Source organism: Branchiostoma belcheri, unplaced genomic scaffold, assembly GCF_001625305.1.
Source record: "Branchiostoma belcheri isolate BF01 breed outbred unplaced genomic scaffold, Haploidv18h27 scaffold73, whole genome shotgun sequence".
NCBI classification, from domain to species: domain Eukaryota; kingdom Metazoa; phylum Chordata; class Leptocardii; order Amphioxiformes; family Branchiostomatidae; genus Branchiostoma; species Branchiostoma belcheri.
In genome coordinates, this window is record NW_017804387.1 from 664,713 (window position 1) to 692,473 (window position 27,761).

The 27,761-nt window shown below is 39.2% G+C and overlaps 2 protein-coding genes and 1 long non-coding RNA gene across 3 annotated transcripts in view; 1 reads left to right on the plus strand and 2 right to left on the minus strand.

Annotated features, from left to right (window-relative positions):
• Positions 1 to 4,108, minus strand: part of LOC109485169 (protein OSCP1-like) — a 34,807-nt gene extending 30,699 nt beyond the window's left edge. Inside the window, exon 1 of the mRNA XM_019788620.1 lies at positions 3,871 to 4,108. Coding sequence (XP_019644179.1) covers positions 3,871 to 3,982 — 112 coding nt within the window. The 5' untranslated portion in view covers positions 3,983 to 4,108. The remainder of the gene's footprint in view (positions 1 to 3,870) is intronic.
• Positions 4,109 to 4,560: 452 nt separating this feature from the next.
• LOC109485165 (24-hydroxycholesterol 7-alpha-hydroxylase-like) lies at positions 4,561 to 24,542 on the plus strand. The gene is made up of 12 exons (XM_019788609.1): positions 4,561 to 4,819; positions 7,179 to 7,314; positions 8,483 to 8,660; positions 9,734 to 9,880; positions 10,699 to 10,783; positions 12,790 to 12,885; positions 20,709 to 20,799; positions 21,303 to 21,430; positions 22,317 to 22,412; positions 22,998 to 23,086; positions 24,016 to 24,103; positions 24,350 to 24,542. Exons 1-12 carry the CDS (start codon positions 4,604 to 4,606, stop codon positions 24,416 to 24,418), a joined length of 1,419 nt encoding a protein of 472 aa, XP_019644168.1. The 5' UTR covers positions 4,561 to 4,603; the 3' UTR covers positions 24,419 to 24,542.
• Positions 14,268 to 17,134, minus strand: LOC109485187. Its single transcript, XR_002141110.1, has 3 exons — positions 17,037 to 17,134; positions 14,831 to 14,898; positions 14,268 to 14,385 (listed from the first exon to the last, which is right to left on the minus strand). It is a non-coding gene; the product is annotated as an uncharacterized LOC109485187 (long non-coding RNA).
• Positions 24,543 to 27,761: the final 3,219 nt, after the last annotated feature.

The window sequence follows — 27,761 nt, forward strand, 5'->3', positions numbered from 1 at the left end:
TTTTTGGTCCACTTTTTCTTGTAAATATGGTCTGAATTGTATCACCAGCGGGCTGGAATCGTAGAAAAACTAATCAGTTTGTCATTGAATAAAAAGTTATCTCTGAATTTTTTCTTTGAAATCCTCTCAAAAACGCATTTCAAAGGGTTCATTTTTCAAAATTTTCTGGGGGAGCATACCCCCGGACCCCCATATGGGAACTTGCACCTTTGCCGCTCACTGGTCCCTCAAGCAGTGGGATGAACCCCTCCATTCAAAATCCTGGCTACGGGCATGTTAATGCAGCTTTAATGTTGTCTGGTCAGGCCTTGCATCCAGTCAGGAATCTTAAGTCGTGACTTAGCAATTACAATGTGCATTTAAAAGGAATTTCAACGCACTGCCTCCCCTTTTGATGTTGTTAGAGCCTAACAAGATACATTGTATAGTGATCAAAGCAACTGCTATCACTCCCACCCGAGAAAACATGCATTCCAATTTCTAAATGTAGACCCCAAACATGTAATAGTTCGTATGATCCTTGTTTTGAGTTGAAAATTGAAGTAAGTAAATGTAAAAAAGCTAAATGTGCAAAAATAAAAATAAAAAATTGTATCATGTCAATTGCAAACATCCAGCGTCCATATACATTTTGTACATTGCATATTCAGTATTCCTGTATTTCCAAAAGCAGTGCACGTGCACGTGGCACACACAAAACGCTAAAACTGTTGCTTGGTAGAATGGGTTATGAGATGAAGTCGTTGATGCACCCTCAGAAAATGCCTTTAAAGCAGGGTTTCACAAGGTCATACTCAAAGTCAAAGGGAGTCATCCTAGCCTGTGTACCATCTGTTTTGTAAAGGGGCTCCTTGCATTTGCTACCAAGAGACGTCAAAACTCTTTCAAGCAGCAAAATTGCAATTACTTTACTTTATTTTTACCTGCAATTGTTGTGCTTTTTTCAACAAATTGCATGGTCACCTTGCATTATTTCGATCACTGAAATGCAAATGAATTATATTGGCAGAGTTTTGCATTTCAGTTTGGGATCTAGACGCTGAAATTCCGAATTCCAGGTTGGAATCCAAGCACGCCATTTTATTTCACTACTCCACCTCTTTGAAAACCTATTATTCTGCCTTGACTGGGCGTGTGTCTTAAGAGCTTACAGTTGCACTACGCAAACACTTACGGAGACAGAAATGTGTGCGAGGTGAATGAAAATCACCTCTGCCATTTGCAAAATGTCTACAGTCGACTTACCAGTTCAAACATTCTGATGTTCTTAATATTGCATTAGGCACTGACAGAGAAAGAACACTTCAAATGGCATGTGAAACATTAAACGTAAAAGCCCTATCCCCTGACATCGCTGGATTCAAACCTAAAAGCATCACCTTAGCTATCCTCTATGAATACTTACATACTATTTTGTAGTACATTTGATACGTGCCTAGAAGAAACAATTACAGATAATATCATATTCTGTACACTGGTAATATTATTGTTGATTTCATTAAACTGCTTGAAAATAGAACTGTTTTTCCCTAGAACAACACCACAGTGTATATGTGTATACTAGTAACTACCATATAATATTTGTGGGAGAAAAGACAAACTGGTGTTGTCACACTTAACTTGGTATTTCAAAACACGGTGTACAGAAAATGTGAAAATGAGTGAAAACGAGTGAAAATGCTTCAAAACATGGCCTGATTATTATTTTTAAAGACCACAAGGACCATACACTTTCATGTAAAAAACATTCACACAGTCTATAATATTATTCATTTCTTTTCCAGAAAATCTGTTTATTCCCTAGTGTTAAACCCTCTGATAATCTCACAGCAGATTTTTGGAGCATCATACAAGACAGTATCACATTGGCAAGACAACTACTTATCATTGCAGGCCTCGAAATTAACTTTTTTTTCCTCTTGTCCCACCACTGTCCCTAAAATAAATTTCAATTGTCCCGAAGTGAGGATGAACTGTCCCAACCTGTTTTTCAGGAAGTGAACGTGAACTTGAAGTCAGCTTTATTTTGCTTACATTCTGACTTCCAATTAGGCCAGACGCGCTATAATTGTAGAGTAAACGGGAAATTTTGGGTAGCTTTTTCTGGAGCCAAACAAAAGAAGGGCTGACATTCTGATGTTGACTATTTTTCTATTGTCCCAAAAATGTCCCAAATTGTCTTTTTAGTTGTCCCAGCTTGAATTTCAGTGGTCACTGGCCATCGGCACACCGTTAATTTTGAGTCATTGGCATCCAATATGTTACCCGAAGTTTGGCTTGCGAAAAAAAAGGCACCTAGTAAAAAAAAAAAACAACGTTTAGCCTGATAGAATTAAAACGCCTAAAAACATGTCAAAACTAAGCTGAAGCCTAAATCTCTGCTTTTAGGGTAACCCTCTAAAATCTCAATGGGAATAATGACAGCTTGTAGGAAGCTTTTCCCACCCCACCCAATGAGCTATTTATAACTCTCCAGTCAGATAAGCAAATATCTCTGAGAGCGCTTGGATCTATAAACACAAGTAGCCTCCAGGGTACTTGACTGAGGGTACGGTTATTGTTAGAAATTGTTCCAAATTTAGGTCCAGGGTAAATACAGGAGAAGTACGCAGCCGAAAGACCATCTTTTTACAAGTGGTCAGATCTTAATACAATGAATTGAAACTCGATAATCCTCGTACTATAAACTCCATATGTTCTTACATTTACAACTGCCTTTAAGAAGCGAGAAGAAGCAGAACCTGTACATCTGTAGTTTTACTATAGATATATTTTAGTTTGCCATCGCTATTTGCCGTGACCTGTACTTAGTTCGCAATGAGCAAAAATGTACAATAAAGGTCATTGAAAACTTGAATGAAAAAAAATCAAGTCAGTGCGGTGTATATATTATATATTATATAATTTACTTTTATACACAGTGTAAACTAAAAATGATGTTCTCGTTTTCCTTTTTTTTTTTCTGAAGGGACATTTTTGCACCAAAAATATTGGAATACCTTTAATTGAAAATATCGTGGTGTGTGATTGTAAAAATTATTTTCACTTTTCAACACATTTGGGCAATTATCTTATATCTCTGAAATTTATCGTTGGTGCTAAAACAGTCCACACAAGGCACACGCAGATTGTGGTACCACCACTAACTAGCTAGCAAAATGTAGTAACAGTTGGTTTCAACACAAAGTATCATATTTTGGCACCGCCACTTCCTGAATGCCACTTAGTTGTAATTGTTTAAGGTATTAACAATTAACAGTTGATTGAACTGTAAAGAAATGACCAGAAAATTTAAAAAAAAAATGTATGTATTAATATTATCCTAATATTACATAATGCAGCTTTAAGAGAAAAACTGATATTCCATGTTGTGCAAATAAAATGGAGATCAGATTTTGGTTGATACAGTACACATCTAATGTGAAGGACACATTGCTTAAATGTCATGTAGCTATAATGGTACAGCCATAAGATACGGGGATCATATTCCTTAATCCCTTTAGGTTATCTCCTTTCGCTGATGTCTTTTTTCCTGACCAGCCAACATCTTTTGTCCGAATGCTTTCTACCCTTGTGAAAGGAGATCCCCTTTCAAAAGAGATGCCAAGTCACGACACAATAAAATTGACACAAAACAGCTTTGAGACAATTGAATCGCACGGGAAATGGAATTCTATCTTTCTTTTCCTTTTATTTTTCTAAATAATAAGAGCGTCTGGCCCTTAAGGGCAAGGCCCCGTCTGGTAGCTAGTCTGGGCGTTATGTCTTAAGCGTTTCCACCCTAGCCGTAAAATAAGGGGGACAATAGCTGCTAAAAGGTAACATTTAGCGGTTAACGTTCGAGTGATAAAACTGAAAAGGTGTGTTCACCTTTCCTGGCTTTGTCCGGTGGAATGTTCTGCGCCCGCAGTCTCTGGTCCAAGATGTACATCATCTCTCCGCCCAGGTTGATGAAGAGGAGCGGGAGGGTTCGGAGTGACATGGTGAGTCCGTGTGTCTGCCTGTCAGGTGAGTGTTACGGCCAGGTAAGCAGGTAAGACAAGGTGCATCTGCAGTGTTGATCCCTGACGCCACCTGTGCGCGAAAAAAAACTCCCGGTCGTCTCCCACTCAACAGGTCAGAGGTTATCAAGATTTGGATCAATCCACATCTTTATACGGGGAGGTCAGTTCCTCATACATTTTTAAATTGTAAAATTTATGCATCAAAATAAAAAAATATCTGATAGATATACAATTAATTTTGATGTTAAAATGTGTTAAATTTCTATATTTCATACTTTAGGTTAATATAAAGGCAAATGTAGTTTTATTTAAGAAAACTACCCCTAAATCTCCAGTATACATATCCATCACGTGATAGCATCTCTGTAAGGGACAAGCCAGAAACTAAGGAAAGGAAGGAGGAGACTAAATTCCGGATTCTATCCAATGGTAAACATATTTAGGCGATATTATGTCGTTAGATGGTACTAAATTATATCAATTTTGTGACATTTTTAGTAATTTAAAGTGCTCTGTTGTCAACAATTCTTCAGTATATGTAATATTTGGTCTGCCCAAAGGGAATATAACGGATCACCCCTGTCACTACGTGAGTCAAAATGGCGACGACCATCGGTGAACATTCGCCGGGCGACGAACTTTTCAACGCTTTTAAGTACATGATCCTGTTCTCCCTGTGTTTTGCCTTCTTCTCGTGGAGGAACATCGTGAAGAAGGGCCGTCCCCCGTGTATGGACGGCTGGATACCGTGGTTCGGCTGCGCTATCGACTTCGGAAAGGCCCCTCTAGACTTCATCGAAGAGACAAGGCGGAAGGTACGTGTACTATCGATCATATTCATGACCGGCCACGACGACCTTTGATCTAAGAATAATTTTGTGTCAGTCTTGAAACATTATCTATGTGGACTGTAGTACGAAGTGCCACGTACGCTAAGGCATGGTGTAGCTTCGTTCGCTTCACAAATTACACATGCAAATTAACGTTATATCATTAGATTATGAACCAAATCTATGCACGACAGGAACAACTTATCAAATTAAGTGTCATAAAATATATGACGACAGTCCAGGAGTGTGGCGTAGCGGCAGTGTTCGACTCGGAACCAAGAGGTCCCGGGTTCTTGTCCTGACATGCCATCTTGTGCCCTTGGGAAAGGCACTTTACACGACTTTCCAAGTGAAAATGAGTATTGTCCTGTCCTGTACTCTGTGTTGGTGGCGGCATAGCCGCGGCGACTGTTGCAGGGCTTCTCTTGCTTGCAGTCTTTTACATTAGCCCTAACTGTTGTTAGGGCTAATGTAAAAGACTGCAAGCAAGAGAAGCCCTGCAACTGTTGTTAGGGCTAATGTAAAAGACTGCAAGCAAGAGAAGCCCTGCAACAGTCGCCGCGGCTAGTGGCGGCATAAAATACAAAAAATGTACGGTAGTAAGTTGATATAACTTGAGTGTGCTGTCACCATGTATAGTCATGAAATGTTGGAATATAAAAAAAAAACAAAATGCTGGTATTTTTCAGCTGTGTCCAGGACAGTTGATTGGCATGAGATAATTTAGTGCCATGTGGTTTTCCGCACAGTTTCCCTAATCTATCTGACAGACCACACAGGCCTGGACCATTTATCTGATCATCACACAGGCCACATGTGTCCCACATGGGCGGTGACTGTCAGGACCTGACAGATAAACCCAGCTGTGGGGCAAAATCCTGCCATATAAGGATAACAATCAAAACCATTCATACTCTCAAAAGTCAAAGAAAATATACTTTTAAAAAGTTATGTCATGTTTTGATAGGAATGAAAGCCAAATACAGTATACAAAATACTTTTTTGAACCAGGTTGCCCAGTGGGCAAAAATTAGGTTGCCCATCAGAATTTTAGGTTGCATTATGACACCTATAAGTTACTACATAGCTTAAATTTAATTTTAAAATTAATACCTTAAATTAAAAAGCATCTGCCAGATACAGTGGTGCAAGCCAAGTGGGGGGGGGGAGGTGATTCTTAAAATTCAGGTAGCACACTAGGCCCAAGTAAAATTTGCCCGGGGCAACTGGGCAACCAGGTATTTTGCACGCTGAAATATAAAAATTATCATGTGTACATCATTATATCATATCATAATAAACCCCTGCGACTAATTATACAGAACCTCCCCTGACCACCAACCAACCAATGGTGGCTGAACTGAAGTTTGGGATCAGTCTTTGAAGTTTGGGATTTGGGCCACACCAATCTTTCTATGCGTATCAAATTTTAGCTAAATTTGAGTCAAATTTGACCCCCGAGCATGCACACGCTGCTGACCTACTCCCAAACACCAGCCAATCATGTAGCTGTACCTCCCGCCCACAAGTTTTAAACATTTTGAAACAGCTGAACAGTAGCCAACCTTACTGGACAGTTCGGTAAGGTTGGCTACTGTTCAGCTGTTTCAAAATGCCAACCAATCACAGCCAACCCTTGCTCCTAACCATATCACTGGTAGAGTCAAAAATGTCTATAAAACGGCTAGCGGACATTAGATATGATTTAGACATTGCTGAACAACGGCCAGTCGGGAGAACATTAACCCTTGTCCTGCGGGGCCCATATATATATATGGGTTGCACATACAGTACCATCTATATAGTGCCCTGTATATGTGCGATTTGGGGGTGTTTCTTGTGCAACGCATCACACCGCAGCGAAACGCAACGCATGCGGAAGTAACTACGCCGCCGCAGGGCAAAAAAAGTCAAGGGTCTGTGACCTGATTAAGACATGAAATTATTTGAAATTAAAAATATTGTGTAAAAATTGCCAGCAGGACAAGGGAAATAAGTAGACATAGTTACTGAAAAACGATATCGAAATAATCCAAGATGGACATTTTATATCCATACTAGTAGTCTCTTCGTCAGGTAGGGACACCCCAAGGAGACAGTCCTTTGTTTAGCACAATGCGCACTTGTAAAGATATTAGCGTCTGTCTGCAAATTAATTGCTTCTCACCCTCTAAATTGCCTTATATATAGCTTTGTGTAGTGCTTGCGAGTTTTCACAGTTTTTTCTAGTACCAGTGATGGTACCATGGCCATGGTTGGAGGGAGTTCGGTTAAGTGTGCGAGAGGCCAAATTCGGCAATGTGTGACAGGGGTTTAACAGCTACTTGTATGTGTGATATTCCAGTTGGGTCCAGTGTTCACCATAGTTGCTGCTGGAAGATGGATGACGTTTGTAACAGAACCAGAGGACATCACCACCTTCTTCCAGTCACCCAACCTGGACTTCCAGAAAGCAGTACAGGACCCAGTCTCACACACAGGTAACATTAGTCGTCTCTAAAACCGGCAACTTGTAGCTCAGTCAATAGCAGATGTCTTAAAAAACTTGAAAACATCATCATCATTATCAGTTCTCCTCCTTAGGCCATGCTGATTTGATTATATGGATGACATCCGCGCGCGCATGAATTTTCGGCCGTTTCCAAAAAAAAAAAGTTTTCAACCATACTGTAAATCGTACAAAACAGTTGCAAAATGAGCAAAAAGTTACAAAAAAAATTAATAAAAACTATGCCAATGTCGTAGAATGCCAAAATCAAACAAAAAAAGACGAAATTGTATAGAAATGAACTTGAAGACTAGATTATTCGCCAAACCATATTCTGTGCCATTAATGAAAGGAACTTTTTTTTTTCCAAAACTTTTTTTTTATTCACACGCGCGCATCAGTTTTGGGGCTCCCGGAGGATGTCATCCATATAATCAAATCAACATGGCCTTATGCAGCAACCAAAGTTGAGCCTCCAGAACTGTTTATCAGTCATTTCAGACCCTTGTAAGTTAGTTTCAGTTTCGCTGAGTTTCTTTAGTGTTGTGATTGGTTGGCCAATCCTCCTTTTATGTCAGGAGATCTAAACAGGAACCTTCCGGCTGGTTCTTCACTACGAGTCATGTGACATGATACTGGGCAGAACAACATGCTATTTCCTGCATTTTGAGGGGCTAATTTTGCTGGTAGACTAAGCTTTATTTGCCAATTTTTGTGTGCCAAAGATGACGGATTGGGCAAAAATTTTGTCCGTCAAAAGCAGCAAAATTCCATGAAGTGATTGAAAGGCAAACACTGGAGCATCAAAGGAGAAAAGTGTATTCAATTTTTATGAAAAAACAAGTTCACAATGTGTTAAAAAAATGTATTGCATACACTAATGATAGAGTCTTACATTTGAATTGTTCCATGTAGTATACTGTAATTCCTGATTTGTTCACTGCTGATAAGTTCACTGTTTTCACTGTCTCTTGTGTACAGTGAACTTATCATTACAATTAACAAATAATTCCTGGACTTTCTTTTTCCTGCACTTGTCACCACCGTGAACATATAGTTACGTGAACATGTCCATTTTTCTCAGACCGTGAAATTTTGCTACCGTGAACATAAAGTGAATTACTCTTTTGCTGAGTGAGATAACCTATTTCTCGTTTCAGCCTCGGTGAGCACAGAGTCGTTCTTTCAGTACCACACGAAAATCCACGACACGATAAAGGGTCGCCTGGCCCCCGCCAACCTGCACAACTTCTGCTCCGACCTGTGGGGGGAGTTCAAGCAACAGTTGGAACAGCTGGAGCATCATGGGAAGGATGACCTCAACAAATTAGTCAGGAGGTGAGCTAATAGACTATCGCAATTTATTATAACATGATTAAAAATGAGCACCATTTCAATTTTCATTATGGATTGTACACAATAAACACTTACAATGATAAGCGCCTATATAGTATTGCTGTTCACTTTTCTTTCCGCTTGTTCAATTGATTTCAATACGTTAGATCCTATAGATAAATTCAACTACATTCTCAGGGGAGATAACCAATACAGTATTCAAATAGGAAAATACACTAAAGAATGTTTCGATCTTGGAGACATATGCATGTTAGAGAATAGTTAAACCTTTATTGTTACAGCATACATATACTCTGTACGTAAGATGACGTTATCCACACATTTATTTAGCTTTGTTAGATCTTTAGTTGTAGAACTAGAAGACCATACAAAAGTTTCTGTACTTATTTGTTGTGTCAATAAAGAATCTCACTTATTAGCAAAATACTTGATGTAAGGGTTGATAGGCCTATATGTAGGAAAAAAATTGTTGTTTCCTGTTTCAGTCCTGAAAAAATTGTGGTCAGTAGGTAGGGATCATCTTTTTTTTTTCACAAGTTAGATCATGTTGATTTGATTATATGGATGACATCCTCTCGGATCCCCAAAACTGATGTGAGCTTGCGAATAAAAAAAGGTTGGCCCCCAAAAAAGTTGCTTTCATTATGAAATCTATGTGGTCATGAAGATTGAACAAATGACACAAATGTTTAAGATATAGACATTTCTTTACATTTCCTCTTTTTCATTTGATTTTAGCATTCTACAACATTGGTATCGTTTTCCAATGTTTTATTTTCAACTTTTTGTATATAATGCTCATTTTGCATCTGTTTCGTATGATTTACAGTTACCGTATGGTTGAAAACATTTTTTTTTGGAAACGGCCGAAGATTCATGCGCGCGCGGATGTCATCCATATAATCAAATCAACATGGCCTTCCTACACAATATCCTAGCATTTGTCAATGGGTTAACAACAAGAATGGTTGCAAGAAAGGCTCATATTAGCTGTAACTGGTCTAATTAACAATAGTTGATGCATAGTTTTAACAGTTGTGTCCTTGTTATTCCAGGTGCATGTTTGCTGCAGTTGTCAATAACCTGTTTGGTGCAGAAAACGTGCCCACAGACAAGGACAGAGTGCAGGAATTCTCTGACACTTTTGTCAAGTACGACGCTGACTTTGAGTATGGGTCACAGCTGCCACCATTTTTCTTAAGGTATGTAAGATTTATGAAGCAAGTTTAAACTTTAATCTCCAACACAAGAAATTGGACTCACCCAAATTTTTGACTGTACAACTCCAGTCTTTGTCAAGGAATGAGCAATCCACCGCTTCCGTGACGTCACGCAGATAACACACGTGACTCCGTGAGCAGTGGATCATAGGTTGCAGAAAGTCTGTGGTGTCCCCCGTCTCTGTTGAGGGATGGTTGTAATGCCCTGATGTAGATGGCCTCTTTAATCCCTCGTGCAAAGAAGTCTGGTTCTCAGTCCAAGATTCTTACTTTGTCCAGTGAGACTGTGTATATGTTGAGACCTCCAAAGTAGTCGAGCTAGGTCGTTTATGTTCTAAGAACCTAGCCTTGAGAGATCTTGTATGTGAGATTTGTCTTTGTCTTTTGATGGTAGAAGACCGAAAATGTTAGTCTTTTCCACTTTAACTTTAACCTTTAAGTTATTGCTAAAAACTCATATCCGTAAATTTTAAGTCTAGAGCATGTTGGCATAACGTACTGCACCTGCATGAAACGTATTGAGCATATCATTTCAATAGAACGTTTCCTACAAAGTCATAATTGCATATTTAAGGGTGACGTTCTGTCTTTAGTTTTCAAATGTTGTGTCAGAAAAGATATCGTCTGCAATGGGCAAAATTCTGATGCAACATTGACCAAACTTCCAAGTTCAGAAAAACCCATGGAAAATCCAAGTTTTGCACATACACAACATTCTACCAACAAGCTGTGAAAAGACTACTGCAGGATTTGGTTTCTATCTTCTAGGTTCTAACTCTAACCATACTTTTGTGTTATAGGGAATGGGCAGAGTCTAAAAAGTGGCTGTTGTCACTTTTTTCAAGATCAATAGCTAACATGGAGAGAAAAGAAACGGAATCACAAGTAAGTCTTCTTGAAAAATTTCTAGCCAGCACCTTCTTTAAACTTAAAGACACCCAAAGTGATTTCAGGACAATGAAGTTGGATCTCAAGAGTCAATTTTCTTGCCATGTTTTCAATTGAAGTTGAATCAACTCTATCCCAAAGCATACTGATATATATGAGGCAAAAATATGATGTCGCTGATGGAAAACTTAAAATTCTTTCCTTGGGCCACACCAATTTAATTTCTTGGTTAACGGATTTTTCTGGAAAGATAATGGAGCGGGCAGGCGAAAAAATAAAAACAGGCCTAGGCATCTTATTATGGCTCAAAATTTAAACAACGAATTTTGAACTTTTAATGATACCAAGTTGCATTGAAAGATGGAATAACTGTAACAAGTAGGAAGAAAAGGACTGTTTTCAACTGTTCCAGGCAAAATATTGAGCATTTTGCAGTTGATTCTGAAATTTTTTTTTTTTTTGCAAATTAGAAAAAAAATGAAGCGGGCGAATCTGTTAACCAAGAAATTAAATTGGTGTGGCCTTGGTCCTATCTACACATAATTGTCAATATCAGACAGATGTCCTTATCGTGAATATTTTATGTATTGCTGTCCTGAAATTGCCTTTAAAGGAGTACTAACCTCCAGAAGGAAGTGCTATTTTCCGATACATCATGCTGCAATGAACACATAACTAGCCGACTTTTTACATAATTTCGCTTGTACGACTTGCGCGGCGCATGTTTGTAGAGCGATATCAATATCATTTTCCCCCATGCTGAACCACAATTGATACATCCGGGAACTCTGGCTTACGCAATACTCATACACTTCAGGTCAACATAAACATTTTTCGGCGAAAATGGTAGGAGACAAGCACACTAACAAGCTGATTATTGAGAAATTACTTGCTTTACTTTGCTTGACCTGTGGCTTGGATATTATAATATCAGGATGTCGAATACAGTGGGAGCCAGTTTCATCCTGCGTGTTTTGATTTTCTCAACTTATTTGCATGTAAGTATCACTTGAACAGATAATTAGATTACGCCACTTATGGAAAGGATAACTAGATTACGCCGTTTTTTTCATCGTCAATATTTGCGGCATAAATGAGGGGCGATAAGAACACCAAGAAGGGCAATGGTTGGTAAGATACCAAAGAACACAAAACGGTACGAATTTTTCTTATCGCCCCCGAAATGAGGTCTGTAACGTAACTTTTTGTTTAAAACATAGACACCAATGGGGTAGCGTGGTGTATTCTGGGATAGTTTTGAGGGTATTTGGAGAGTTTGTCCTGGAGTCGATGCGTTTTAAGACTTGCGCGCAAAATGGGCATTTAATTGTATACTGTAAAATAATATGCATTTTTCACTTCCAAAATTAAATGCCTGTCGAAATTTAGCACCTCCTTCTGGAGGTTAGTACTCCTTTAAAGAGTTATTATCATTAGGCTCATAGTCATACTCATTTATCCCATCTGATTTTGTAGCCTACAAGTTCCAAGAAGTAACGGTAGCTAGTTTGCCCTAAAATATTGTACATTGTTATCGTATAAGATTAGGTCACACCAATTTAATTTGTTGGTTCTCGGATTCGCCTCTTCGTTTTTTTCTGATTTGCAAAAAAAAAAAATTGATTCTGGTCCTGAATCAACTGAAAAATGCTCATGTTTTGCCCCCAACAGTTGAGGAGATTCCTTTTCTTCCTAGTTGTTACAGTTTTCCCATCTATCATTGCAGTGGTTTGATTAAAAGTTCAAAATTCAATGTTTAAATTTTAACCCAGCCTTTTATGTTGACTTCATGGCTCATTCCGTAGCATTTAAGCCTATAATGGAATGCCTAGACCTGTTTTTATTTTTATTTTTTTTCGCCCTGTCGCTTCATATTTTTTCTGAAAAAATCCGAGAACCAACAAATTAAATTGGTATGGCCTTAGTAAGATACATGTATCATGCAATATTGCAAGACTAGTCATATGTTTGTAAACATTGTTTTTTTTTTATTTTCTCTTCAGACCTTGCTGCAATCTTTGACCAAAATGGTGGACAGACCACATGCACCCAACTATGCACTTCTGATGCTCTGGGCCTCACAGGCCAACGCTGTACCTGTGAGTATGGGGATTCAAAACAAGATTTATTTTTTCTGTTATCTTCAAGAAAGGTACTAGTATTGTAAAAAAAGAAAAGGAAGCTCCACATACTTCTTAGAGTCTTTGCATCTTGTTGGGCAACACTGATTTAATTCTATGGATGACATCTCCGCGCGAATTGATTTTCGCCTGTTCTAAAAAAAATCACCTACTCTGAAGCTCTGGCCTGTGTGCCATCCTCCGTAGTCTGGAGCCCGTGGTAACTACAGTGGACGGCACCCAGGCTGCCGAAGCTCTACAGAACTCAAGAATCCAGTACAGTGCCGACTCATAAATGCCACAAAAGGCCAGCATGTGCCAGCTTGTCGTTTAAGTAGTCATGTACAACCGCTAATTTTCAATACCAGCTTTGTATTCCTGTGGTTTAGCAGCATTTTTTGGCTAGAATTTTTTGGATTTGCCCACACGCACTGATGAAAGCTCCTTGGTTTGAGGGTCTTCAGAAGATGTCATCCATGAGTCTGTGTGGCCTTACATGGTGTTATCATATGCAGGCCTTGAAATTTTTGTTTTCTTCCTATTGTCCACTTTCCCCAAAATAAATTTCACTTGTCCCGAAGTGAGGATGGACTGTCCCAACCTGTTTTTTTGGAAGTATTGTATGACTTCCACTTCAAGTCAACTATAATTGCAGAGTAGACAGGAAATTCGGGGGGACTTTCCCGGATCCAAAAGTCAGGACGTGTGCCTGATAAACAAAAGAAGGGCTGAAATTCTAATGTTTTTTGGCGACGCCTCAGGGGCGGAGCCGTTAGTATAGTACTGCGATCGAGTTGAAAATATTCTAAAAATTCCGTCAATGCATTCCCTAGGGAATTACTTGTTTGAATGACTCTGTGTTTGTACACAGCAAGTAGGGATATCTAAAGTGATGGTTGATCTTTTGCAGAAGTCTTTTGTTTAAAGTTTAATGGCTTAGTTGTCAGTCGATAACTGGATACTTTATAAGTAGGAAAGGCCTATGTTACCATACATGCAAAAGGCACCTTTTCCGGCCAACTGTGGCTTTTTGCACACAGAATATTAATGATTGTCTTTATTGATATTTCAAATATGTTCTCTTCTATCAAGAGAGAAAAATAGAATAAAATAAAACAGAATAATTTTGTTGCTCATAAGAAAGAACAAGGAGCAGCATATTCAAGCTTAAAAGAATAGTGTTTTAAGTAAGTTTTTAGTTTCAACCATATGATGCTGGGCTTTTATTTCTAACTTAACTGTGTGCTAATGATGATGTTTTGTGTGTTTTCTACCATGCGTGTTTGTGTCAGTCTTGCTTTTTTTATTCATATTTTTTATTTGCTTTCACGATGCTGCTGCATGATCAATGCTTGTTTTTCAATCTTCTTGCGTGCAAAACATGAATGCACACCCCGATCCTTCCTTGACTGGGCTTCGTGCTTGCCAGTGAATCCCTGCTGTAGTCTGCATCTCAGGGTGAGACATGGCGAAATTTACCTGTGGACACAAAGAGAGAAAAGCAAACGAAGTCCTTATTTGAATAAGTTATGTGATTTAATGATGTTTACCTCACCTAACTTTCAAATGCCCTAGGTATGAAATTCCAGGCAGTTACCATTGCTGAATTACAACATTGCTGAATTTCTCATTAATTATGCAAATCAAATCTTAATTTACATAATATCTGCCTGTGTTTCTCTCGTTCGCAATTACATATGCCACATGCTTTAGTAGTCCTATCATGTAATTTAACTGAATCTTGGCACGGGGGCCTGGCACCCAGGCTACATTGTTTTCCCAGCAATCATTAATCATAGAAAGCATGGTACCTTTCAAAACTCACACAGCTTATCGTGAAAGAAGTACTATAGAGATGCGAACATTGCCTAACTATCGTGATTATGTACAATATTGCGTATAATAAGGGTGGTTAGGCACTCACCTGGTATTTTGTTCCACTTCTTCTGTCTTGTATTCTTGAGTAACTTTTGTGTTTGTCGTCATGTAGAGCTGAAAGAAACAGTGTAGAACAGGTTAACGAAGTTTGTTATATTCTAGGGTTGCGTTATTCTGCATAGTTCGACAGCGTTCAGCGTGACCGCGGAAGAAGACATGCGTACAGAGCAGCAAAGTTTAGGTGCATCAATCATTAAGGGTTAGGGTTAGGATGTATCCACACCGGAATGTCAATAAACAAAAAATACATCCACGTCGGGTGTGTCAATAAGAAAATAATTTTTTTATATCCACACCAAGTGAATCGATAAGGAGAAAAAATTCCTATCCACACCGGGTGTGTCAATAAGGAAAGAGAAATATTTTATATCCACAACGGGTGTGTCAATAGCCACGTACTTTCTTAATATCGTACGATGATGTAACCAACAGACCCGTATGGTTTGCCGTTTACTGGCCATCGAATCCGCATTATGCATTTCTAATTATAGCGAACTCACCTTTCCTATAACCGCTGATATTATAAGCCGACAAAAAGCAAAAGTAGGGAAAGTTCCAAAAGATTTAATGAGCAAGTACCCTATTCTAGTATATAATTATTGTACAGACAAAGGGCGAGTTTTCTTCTATACTCTCACCCCGTCCAATCAACCCCGCCGAGACAGCAGATTCGAATCAGCCAAATCGCTTCCTTGTTTACTCAAACGACAACATCAGTCAAAGCAAAGTTTTTAAAATGATTATTTTAAAGTTGATAGTTGTGGCTGTTGGGAAATGAAATGATCCACGCGATGTACCATGGTGATAGCAGGGCATACATGTATGTGACGGTCCAAGGCGCGGGTTTTTCTGAAAACGATGAACTGTCAGTCTCAAAACGTATGAAGCAGAGTCAAGGAACTGATTGTATATACAACGGAACGATTATTCGCCCTAGCACCGTATATTCAACCTTAGACAAGAATTACAAGCAAGAAAATTACCTTTCTAATATAAGGAGCTTTGACATACGTCGAGCAATCACAAAACTCAGAATTGGATGTCACAAACTCAGTATAGAAACCGGAAGATTTCAAAGGCTTCCTATTGACCAGAGGGTTTGTCCATTCTGCCCAGAACTAGTTGAGAATGAGTATCACTTTTTGATGGAATGTCCTAAGTATGTTGATGTACGCAATTCATTAAATACGAAACTATCGTCATATGTACCAGAATTTACATCGATGGATTTAAGTAGCAAATTTAAGATAATAATGACCTGTGATAACTCATGTATGGTAGATATAGGAATGTATATCAAACAATGTCTAGACATAAGAAATTCCTCCAATATGGTAAAAGTTCATTCACATCCTATATCAGCCACAAACTCCTGTATTAATTAGTTTAGTCCATAGTTAAGTTTATAGATAAGTTTTGCCATACTTTGTACCATGTACAACTGTTGTGCAATAAAGTTATTATTATTATTATTATACGTAGCCTCCCCGGTATATCTACAGTCATGGACGCCCGCCTGCGCTTCTTCTTGTATAATCTTAAGAAACCAGTTCTACATCCTCAACAAATATAAAGGCGAATGTTTTCATCTTTACTCTGTGACCCAATTTCCCCCAAACCACTAGAACTTTTCACGTTGACTTGTCGGGAACTGTGGGGAAAATCACTGTTGTCAGAAGCTGGGGGCAACACTTACTTTAAGCCAGAGAATCGCAACAGGCTAAGTTTACTGGGTACGTCATTTAGAATAGTATAAAGGGTTATCATAGTGTAGAAACGAAATTAATGAGTTATTTACGCAAGCTTTACAACAACGATTGACAGCGAAGGAAAACATTTGGACGAAGCGGTGTCAGAACCGTCAGGACGCCGGTGTGAACAACGATTCTTTAAATTTCAAAATAAGAGACGCTACCCGAGCAGAACGTGGGGCCGCTCAGAGTGACAATGTCACCTAGCCTGAACGACTGCATAGAAAAACGGACTGATCGAAATGGAACAACTTACATGTTACATGCACACAAAAAAGTCATAACATTACACAGAAAAAACTTTAAACCAAAATAATACACCGTTTGATGGTACACGTAAGAAGGCAACATGAACCAAGACCGTGGACACAAATACACACTACATATGGCATGGTTCCAATATTAAAAGAACAGTCTCAACCTACTCAAGTTTGGGCTTACCTCCGTGCCTGCACGACTAAAATCCGGGGGCCTTCCAAGTGTGCGTGCTGCTCCGGCGAGGGTTGACCGGGCCGCGGGCCACCCGCTTTCCACGTCCGCGCGCTGTTGGCCGGTAGCCTGGGTGCCATCCGAATTTGTAACGGCTCCCCCGAAAAATCGGGGGAGCCGTTACAAATTCGGATGGCACCCAGGCTAGTTGGCCGGGGCTGCCCGCATTCCACGCCCGTGCGCTGCTCCAGATTGGCCGGGCTACCCGCGCTCCACGTCCCGCGGCCTGGTCGTGAGGTCACGCCGCCGATGGACGTGGGTTTTTTCCCGTGCGTAATGAGTCTGCGAGTAGGTCGCGGTGATATTTATACGAGGACACATCCTTATTAACATGTTTTGCCAGCTCTGTCCATTTTTGGAATATATGGGAGGGATTAAATATTGCTAATTGTAAGACAATTACGCCTGATTGGCCAAGACAATGAATACGATTATCTAACTACATTTCTGCTGACCACAACAACTTGTGCGAGGCAACCTCCGGCCATCTGGCCAGGGTCACTGTATGGGATGGTGCGAAAGGGGTCAAGCTTGTTGTTGTAGGGTGTTACGCGCCGGTGTAAACAAACAGAAACCTTCCCCGAAACCTGAAAACGTAAAGCCCCTTATATTACCAACATGAGCACATGTCCACAGCGCAAGCCTTTTCAAATTCCAAAACGCTGCCGAAAAGAAATGACGGGTTCCATTTATTTAGTATAACGATGATACCCATGGAGGATTATAAAAATAATGTGTGTCTTTTTCTTCTTCTGTTGTGTTTCCTTTTACTGTTTGTCCTAAAACCGCTACAAAGAAAAATATGTGCCCACAAAAACGGACAAAAGTGCATCCAACGTTGCATTGTGACGCGGCGATTTGAGGCATATAAAACCTAGCCTCCACCAGACCTTTCTACGGGAATACGGATCGTAGAATTCGGGGGGAAAAGAGATTAAAATTGGCCAAGGGAGTCCGGCCGCGAGGAGGTAGTTAAATGACCCCCTTAAATCTTTCCCTCCGAAGGCCAGTCAAACCTACAAGGTCCTACAAGGCGGTCAAACTCTCCTGGCAAATATTCTACTATAAATAGCCAGCATTGTGAGTCTGATAGAGGCTATGTAAAGACATATCGTCACTGAAAAAGTCAATTGTGAACGACAGGCCAGATCAAGTGTATAGCAAATATTAGTATCTGGACATACATTTCTGCATTCGGAATCGGAAACAACGAATGTCACCAAGGAGCGCTCGTATCTACGCACCGCAACACGTTCAATTCGACAGAACAACAACAGATGACACTTGTGGAACCGCCTGATCTTCGCGGATCAACTTTACCTCTATAAGGTCGTTCTGTACGTTTCTGGCGAGTGTATCTGTGGTCACTCTATTTATTTATTTATCAACCTTGGATGCATGTTGGTGTCCCTGCAAACGTGTGTGGCGGACAACACATCTGTAAACCAGACCTCGCGGGCGTGGCCTGTTTGCGAACCAGCACACGGACAGCATCCAGGATATAATAATACAAGCACCTACAAGTAGCCTCTACCAGGCTTGAGGAGGCGGCTAGAAAGAGTAGAAATCGGCCAAAATAGAGAGATAAGAATGCCAAGGGAGTTTGGCCGTTGAGAGAACTGTTCTCTCAACGGCTAACCTACAAGCACGCCAGGCCTATATCTGCAGCATTGGGGGTTCATACCGCCTTTCATAAACATTTTTCTGACAATCGCGTACCTGCGAAAAGGTTTGGGTTTGATAGCCTATTCCTACCCTTAGAGAATATACACACAGCGACAGACCATGCTATGTTATGCACATAATGATAATGTATATGATATACATATGGTTTTTGCGTATCGATCCAGAGTCCAGAGCGCACGTAAACTATATTGTCCTGCTTTCTATTATATAAGGTCAACGGCCGCTTGACCGGGCATGTAAAATTTGCAGCGGTGGAGAAAAGGATCGCTTCGGTAGACTAGATAATGATCACCGGTATCCAGTGATCTTTGTTCCTACTGACTTTATACAAGGAGCTTTCATCACAAGTAGTATGTCCTTTTATGTCTTACAACTTTTGATAGATTTTACCTGGATTCATGTGCTGTACGTGCGCTCTTATAGAGTCCATTCCAAGTCACCGCGTGTTTTTTAAAATAATACCTTTAATATTTTCTCAATGTTTTTATTTTTGAAAATATTATAAATATTCTGAAATTATTATAAAAATGTACGTACTTGAGTAGCATGTTTTCGAAAATGTCATAATTTGCAAAAATTTCGAAAGTGGCAATCAACTGAGATCTTAATTTTAATTTCTTTTTTTTTACCAGCCAAACTTCGTATTTACTTGATGTGCAGTTTCACCCGCGGTATCTGGGTTTACGCCCTCCGGCGGCGTCCTTTGTAGTCCATGTAGTCAAAATGCATACAAATGAGCCCGATCATGACGTCACACGCGCCAATGCAGACCGAAGATCGCGATCGCCCGAGCTACCGGCAATATGCCAGCGGTTTCCGCGGACTTCCTTATTTGGAAGCACACATGACTTGCACGGACGGCGTTTTTGACGAGAGGGAAGACGGAGTGTATTTTGACATGTTTCGGCGCCGTGTAATAGATCTACGTAATACTGTGCGAGAAAGATCCTTGAATTTACAGGCGTTTTTGTGAATGGGTACCTATTTTTTTATCTCAAGAAATATGGACGGACTGTACAACCATGGTACAACAGAAAGGATTTGATGTTTCACTAGAGTTTGAGATTTATTAAAAGCAGCGTACGGTTTGGCACTGTTTTTCAGTATCAATGACTGGCCGCTATCGTGTCGAGTGCTCGCCGACGGCAGGATCGCCGCAGGGTTCATCAACGATTCCTATTTTTGGCTCACAGAACGCTTCGTGTTGATGTGCAAATTACTTCGTCACGGGTCATTTACAAAAAATTTTAAAAATCGCAGAACCGAGTTGCCTTTCTTTAAAAATCATTGGAAATATCGTACGCGGACTCAAACATATTTCGAATGTTTTGTAATTTACGGAAATTTCTTAAGAAGTTAAGAACAAGTTTGAAATGTTTGTAAAACATAAGATATCCATTTCAAATATTGATAAAACTTTTTTAAAAAAAACAAGATTGGAATTAAATCTAAACAATAGCAACAAACACAGAGCTAAGAATGGGGACCCGATATTGGTTGATTGCCGACATGTAGATAACCACATATATGTACATGTAGCTTATGAAGTGAAGTATTCCAATTCGTACATATAATGAAAATAAATTAAATTGATAATACCCTAATTTACATAATATACAATTCGTCGCCTAGGTGTATTTTTTACACCTTTCTTGTTTATTTTTCTATTGTCCCAAAATGTCCCAAAGTGTCTTTTTAGTTCTCACAGCCTATATTTTAGTGGTCAGTGGCCATTGGACCACCTTTAATTTCGATAACTGATATGTTGCATCTTGGTGTATTTATTGTGAGCCATGCTTTACTAGGTGTACATGTACATGTACATGTATGTACATCATGGAACAGCAAATTTGGTGGTCTTCAAAGGAAGAAGTGATACATCTCTATAGTTCTATAGTTTGCCTTGTCTAATGAATGTTTTTTTTCTTACACACACAGATGAGTTTCTGGGTGTTGGCCATGATCCTGTCCAATGAAGATGTCCATGCTGCTGTCAAGAAGGAAGTGCAGGACCATCTTGGACCACCAGGTGGGGCTTCTGAACGATCCATAATCTTAGATAGCTTACAGTCCTTTCTATTGAACTTCTTTCCATACGGTATTCTATCCAGTTGAACATATCCATTTCTATCTACAGACTAAGATTTTATACAAATACATGTACTTACATTGTAACTAGAATGGTCCTAGTAACATGTGCAAAACAAATTTAATGCGTAATGTTTACCTTCACATGGCCTGCTCAATCAAACTACTGCTCTGTTTATTCTTACTTAAACCCTTTCATGTATATGATGACCAGCCCTCCAAAGCTTGCTACATAATGTAATCCAAGACCACAGGATTTCTGCTACTGTAAGACAACCATCTACCACGGTGACAGATGTCTGGTCTAGGTCATTGACTTTTTTTGTTTGGAGAAGAAGAAGAAGAAGAAACAGATCCGAAACACTGTTTTCCTTATGCAAAGGTAAACATAAAAAACTGCACCTATATTTATTGTACCTTTACATTGTTGTTGTTGTACATTAGGGGACGAACCAATCACAGAGGAGGATCTGAAGAAACTGCCCCTCCTGAAACGCTGCATCATGGAGGCTATCCGCCTGAGGTCACCTGGGGTCATCACCAGGGCCGTGGACAAGCCTCTCAAGATCAGGGTATGTGGGAGAGTCCGGAATACAGCTAGATTCCAATACATTTTTACCTTTGACATACATGTATTCCATCCATTGAAGGCTGACTATGGGGTTAAAATCAACTGGATGGTTTTTTTTTACATTTGAAACAAATGACTATGACTAATAATAATAATTATTAATAACTAGAGAAGTAACATTTGCAAAGCAAATGCATAATGTTTACCTTCGGACATGGTCTGCTCTGTTAATTCTTACTCAGTATATTACATGTACTACTAGTTACTGTATATGGTGACAGCAGCAGAGCAGACCATGAAATTGCAACATTATGTAACCCAACACCAGTCACCATGGTGACAGATGTCAACAAATCATGTCATTGGTCAGGTCATAAGTTACTGTTTGGAGGAGAAGAAGAAACGGAGCAAAAACAATATGTTTTCCTTCGATAAACATAATCTGACTATCTCAAACAGTTGCTTTCATTTCCCCATCCTTTTACCATGTAGAAGATCATCAAAAGACACTATGTTTCTACTAAGATCACAAAACCTACTTATTATAAAATTATGCAGAATGCGGGACAATTCATTATCCACTAGAAAGTGCACTGCCTTAAAAATTTAAAGTCAAACCTCACAACAACACAATTTAAACCTCACAATTATTATAGCAAACATGGCATGATCATAGTAGTATAGAGTGATCAGACAATAGGTGTACATGTATGTTCTCTATTGATTTACTTTGAACATTTAATTACATGTACTTTCCTTAACACTGTACATGCAATTAGACTTTGGGCATGGTTTTGCAAACAAAGATATTTTATCATAACAGGAATAATCCTTATTTCTTAATCAGCAATACTTTATGTTAACAGTGACCCCTGTGTTTCATGTAGAAATACATCGTACCTAAGGGACATCTCCTCATGATGTCACCCTACTGGGCTCATCGCAATCCTAACTTCTTCCCTGAACCGGACAAGTTCCTTCCTGTAAGTATCCAACATTCAGCAGCTGCATTTTATTTTATGTAGACAGTGTACCCAAACAGGGTTGGACAAGTCCCATTGCCCACTTGCCCAGGGCGAGTAAAAGTACTGTCCGGACAAGTGCCCTTTACTTTCCCGATTGGGCAAGTGAATTTTTTGGATCCGAAGAATAACCGCTACAGTGTTTGGAGAAAAATTACTCATCATTTTGCCATATTGATATTATATTTAATGCCCTTTTGTCAGAAAATCCATTGCAAGTTTCAAACCACCTTATTTTGATAATTTAGAATAAAGCATGCAGCATTATAAACTCTCAAATAAAATAGTAAGAATGGTAGTAAAAATGCATATAAAAGTGTTGTATATTTTGGGCAAGTGAAAAGTTGGTTCGGGCAAGTAGAAATGACTCTGTACATGTACTTGCCCGAGTGAATTTTTGAAAACTTGTCCAACCCTGCCAAAACATTTTTTGTGCACCCAATGTTTTTAGGTTGGGTGCACGAGTGCACCTATTCCCATAATTGAATTTTGAGCCCTGGCCAATCAAACGTGGGAGTGACTGTAAGTTGTTTTCTTGCTTGACAGGACCGCTGGCTTGATGCTGACCTGGAGAAGAATTTGTTCCTGGACGGGTTCGTTGGCTTTGGAGGTGGGAGATACCAATGTCCTGGCAGGTGGGGGAGCAATTTTCTCAGTACATGACTTTATATCATACCCGGACCGCGATAACGTTCGATAACGGGTTCCGGACCGGGCCGTACGTTACGGTACGGCCCGGTCCGGAACCCGTTATCGAACGCTTCCATGGCTTCCATAAAACGATTCGAACGCGTTTCGTCCTAACCGCGTGCGCCCCTTTCGAAAATTCGAATACAGAATCCGGACGTTGGAACTGATGTTGTTGCATTTGAGGGTTTAGGGGCACCAACTTTTGGCTCATCTTGTATTGAAAGGCGCGTTTTCTTGGGTGGGTATGATATAAATAAAATACAACACGGTGTATTCCGCATCGCCCTCGGGCCGATACCTCGGGCGATACGGAATACCCCGTGTTGTATTCTATATGTACATTTGTATATCAAAGTCTTTCTACATGTAAATTCTGCAACTTATGTGATGCTTACAAGTTAAAAATGGGTATCAATTCTTTTACTATTACAGTATCAAATACATGTATCATCTCTTTCCTACAATGTAAGTAAACCTTCTAAGGCCTAGGAAAAAAATGACCCTAGCCTTTTTTGGGTGGATCCCTGCATGGGACATAAATTTTTCAAGCTGATTGACCTTTTCTAGCTCCATGATCTGACACCTGAGTGATGAAATGTTGTACACATCTTTGACATCTAACGGTGACATCAAAAAACATGTCCTCATGCAAGTTCTACTTCGTCAAACTGTATTGTTTACGTCGAATCACTAGAGATTGCCAAAGTCTAAAAAAAATAAAGAAAAAAGAAGATAATCCCTACCTACCGACCCTAATTTTTCAGGACTGAAACAGGAAACACAACATTTTTGTCGTAGGCCTAAAGGCTAATCCATAGGAAAAATTGTCTCTCTGATTTCCTAATACATTGTATTATGTATTCCTCTGTACTAGGTGGTTTGCCTTGATGGAAATACAGATGCTTCTGGCCATGATGATCCAGATGTTTGACTTCAAGCTGCTCGGAGAAGTTCCTAAAGAGGTATCTCAAGTCTTTAAGTAGTCTTTTAAGATAAATATCTTAAGTTAAAAATCTTCAGAATGAGTCACTATGTCATCCCTATCTGTTGAACAATATGTTACATGTCCATAAACAATTCAAACTCTACAACTGGATGAAATACAGAGATTACTTCTGGATATTTCAATCTTCTATGGCGTCACTCTCCTTCATAAACGTATGTTACATGTTGTTTTTGTTTACTGTTTAATTGTTTGTTGTTTACAGAGCCCCCTGCACGTTGTTGGCACCCAGCAGCCAGTAGGACCCTGTCCCGTGGAGTGGACCAAGATATGAGGACCCAACAGAACTCACAACAGACTCCAACAGGCCAGTTGTTCTGTGTAGTAAGATCCTGTCTTTGGCAGATGTCATGTTGTGTAAAGCCTGTCACACATTCAGGACCTTCCCCATTTGTTTATTTGTTTACAATCATTATCATAATGATCATAAACAAACAAATAAACAGGACCTTCCCCCAACATTGTGCCCGAACACTTGAAAGACTTAGTCTTTCAAGTTTCAATTTATTCAGTTTGACACAAATCGTACAAAAGCAGGGATTGTACTAAAGCACCCATAGCCCCGATTTTTTTTACTAGGGGTTGATTAAAAATCAAGACAATTTGAACAAAACACACTATGTACAATCAACATCCAAACTAAAGCAGGACAGCCATGGATTGTCATTATATCAACCATCATCATTATAATAAAGTCTTACAGCACACAAAGACTTTTCCAGACGTTTTTCTTGGTCAACTGAAGTTCGGGAGCAGTCTGGCCAGATTTAGGCCATGCCTATCTTTCTGTGAGAATCAAAATGAATTGGAGTTAAATTTGAGTCAAATTTGACCTCAAACGCGCTGTCAACACTGCTGACTTACTACCAAATGGTTGACTGGTGTTCTGCTAACTTACAGCCGAACACCCCAGCCAACTACATGTATGATTGGACTTGCTGACCGACCCCCGAATGGCTTTGATCATTTTAAAACATTAAGAATTTGCCAAACATCAGCTGACCACTAGCCGACTGCTGCCGACATTGCGATAACGTTTGGCTAGTGGTCAGGAGGACATACTCCTGAATGTGTGACAGGGGTGTAAGGGAAGAGGGCCTTGTTACAGTAGTTTTGGGGCCATGTACGTGTATTTGGAACCAAAAGTAGCCAAGAAATCAAACTCATATTCCAAAATAAAATGTCTAACTAAGAAATAAAATAAAGCTTTTCCTCTGAAGTTTTTAAATGATGATCAACTTTTCCAACTTATACATAAATCAGATTTTGTTTTGTATGTTCTAATTTGGACACGCTTGATATTTAATGTCATGTATCTGGCTCGTTTCATTTAAGAAAAAGTTGATCAATCGTAGTTTTGGTTTCACCAAGCAAAAACTCACTAATAATATTATTGCATGACTTTTGTGTAGTTCAAGTTTAGTAAATCTGGGTTATTATTATGGTAACCATTTCATTTTTTTAACTGGAATCCAACTCTCCATCTGTATAGCCAATACTACACCAGCCACTGAAAATAAGTCAATTCTAACTTGCATGAATTCCGTTGTTCAGATTTTTGATATCATTGGTCTCCTGTGCCACAGATACTCAACTTCTTGTGGCCTTACTCAAATGACTGCCAAATTCTGGTGCTAACACTTGTATTATAATGGTAAGCATTAGACTTCAAACACTAAATATCAAAATGGTAGTACACTGCCAGACATTTTACACAAGTTGGTAAGATATAACTGATTAAGCTTAAAGGATGAAGAAATGTTGAAAGGAACATGTACTAGGACCAGTACCAGTAGTTTTTTCAGGCTGATGATGTATAATATACAATGTACATGTAATCGCTATCGAATGTCTATAGTACATGTATAAGGTAGAATTTATTCATTCCTCAAGCTAGCAGACATCTTTGTCACAGTGACTGCAGTTGTCCCTCAGTAAGACATCTGGAGTTGCATACTGTAATTCTTGTTTAGAACTTTTATTCAGCCTGTCACGACATCTTGACTTCTTGAAATGTACAAAAGCTAAAAGACACAAGTTCACAAAGTTCTCACTTTTATACCTTTCCAGTACACACACGATAAATGTCAAGTCTCCACCAGACTCCTTTTGCAGGCCGATAAATAGTAGAAATTGGTCTAAAAAAGGAATATCATTGGCCATAGGAGATGGCCGCCACAGAATCTCCAGTTTCCCTTTTTAGGCCAATTTCTACTGTTTATGTCAGCCTGCAAAAGGAGTCTGGCAGGCAAGCTGGAAATTCTAGAGTGGCCATCTCCTCTGCCCATGATATTCCATTTTTATGCCAATTTCTACTATTTATCAGCCTGCAAAAGGAGTCTGGTGAGGACTAATAGATGTTAACTTGAGGAATGAATCCTCTCCATGTTATACTGTTATGAATGAAAGAATGGATGGACAAATGAGGATAAACCTAATGTAGAAAATAACAACAAAAACAAGGACACCCAAGGTGCCTACTAGTAGGTAATGTCTCACTTTATTACCAGTAACTGTTAACTCTAAAGTCACCACTTTTTAGATTATAATAACCACTATTTACAGGACCAAATGTATCAAATGTACTATCCCTGAATAGAAGCAATGTCAGCAAGGTCGAACAAACAAACAATTCACCATCTTAGTGTGGCCTTACTTCTGACATTCTCAGTAGCATTTAGCAGTAACTAACTCACCCTACAATGTAATTTTAACCTTTAGCACACTGATACAGCCATTTTGCTACCAATTCTCTATTGTTTACGGAAGAGTCAGCACGGTAAAGGTTAAGATACGATGTCAATGAATAAGGTCTAACAAACAAATAACCTCTTAGTGTTGCCTTCTTTCTGACATTGTTAGTAAATAGTACCAGATTGACCAATTTTATGAACTTTCAGAATATAAACTTTGCACATGTTTTAATGTGTAGCAATTTAATATGTATAAATACTGCCACCAGCTTTTGACTTTTTTGAAAGAGTATGTTGAGGGTTTGTGCAATTCCTTGTACAGTAACAGTACAATATAATGTTATGCACAGACTTGTGACAAGACTATAATGTCCAAGCTCTTTGTAGTTTCTGCATTGACTGTTGTCGTCTTTCAAGGCACAAAAGGGCTTCTGTTCCTCTTTGAATGTGATTGTCTTTGTTCGAATGCACTAATAATGTAATAAAAATTTTAGACTATCATACTACATGTACGTCATCATTTTTGTAGTATCTTTCATTTCATATTGTATAACACTAACACTGCATACCTGCACCGGTACAGGTAACATTGAAAATTACCTGCACTAGACAAATTTTACCTGCACCATTCAGAATTTGAGAAGTATGGGTCATACTAAAAACTTTTCAGAAACCACTGCCATTATTTCTCTTATACTTATTAAGTATAAGAGAAATAATGGCAGTAGTAACAGTCAATGAAGCAAATAAAAATCCACAATACATAGACCTACATTTTAATATAAACACTGTGACAGTACATGGAACAGTGCAGGGTAGGTGCAAAAATAAATGCACTGAGGTGCATTATAATGCACCCAGAATCCCTGATGTTACATTTTGGTTAGGGTTAGCTAGTAAATACACTTTCTAGCTGCAAGAGGT

What these genes read in the sequence shown, in the direction of transcription:
- LOC109485165 (XM_019788609.1), top strand. Translation starts at nt 4,604, where the DNA reads ATGGCGACGACCATCGGTGAACATTCGCCGGGCGACGAACTTTTCAAC. An exon ending in TCGAAGAGACAAGGCGGAAG is followed by an intron (nt 4,820 to 7,178) that starts GTACGTGTACTA and finishes GTGATATTCCAG; the next exon opens with TTGGGTCCAGTGTTCACCAT. An exon ending in AACCGGACAAGTTCCTTCCT is followed by an intron (nt 22,413 to 22,997) that starts GTAAGTATCCAA and finishes CTTGCTTGACAG; the next exon opens with GACCGCTGGCTTGATGCTGA.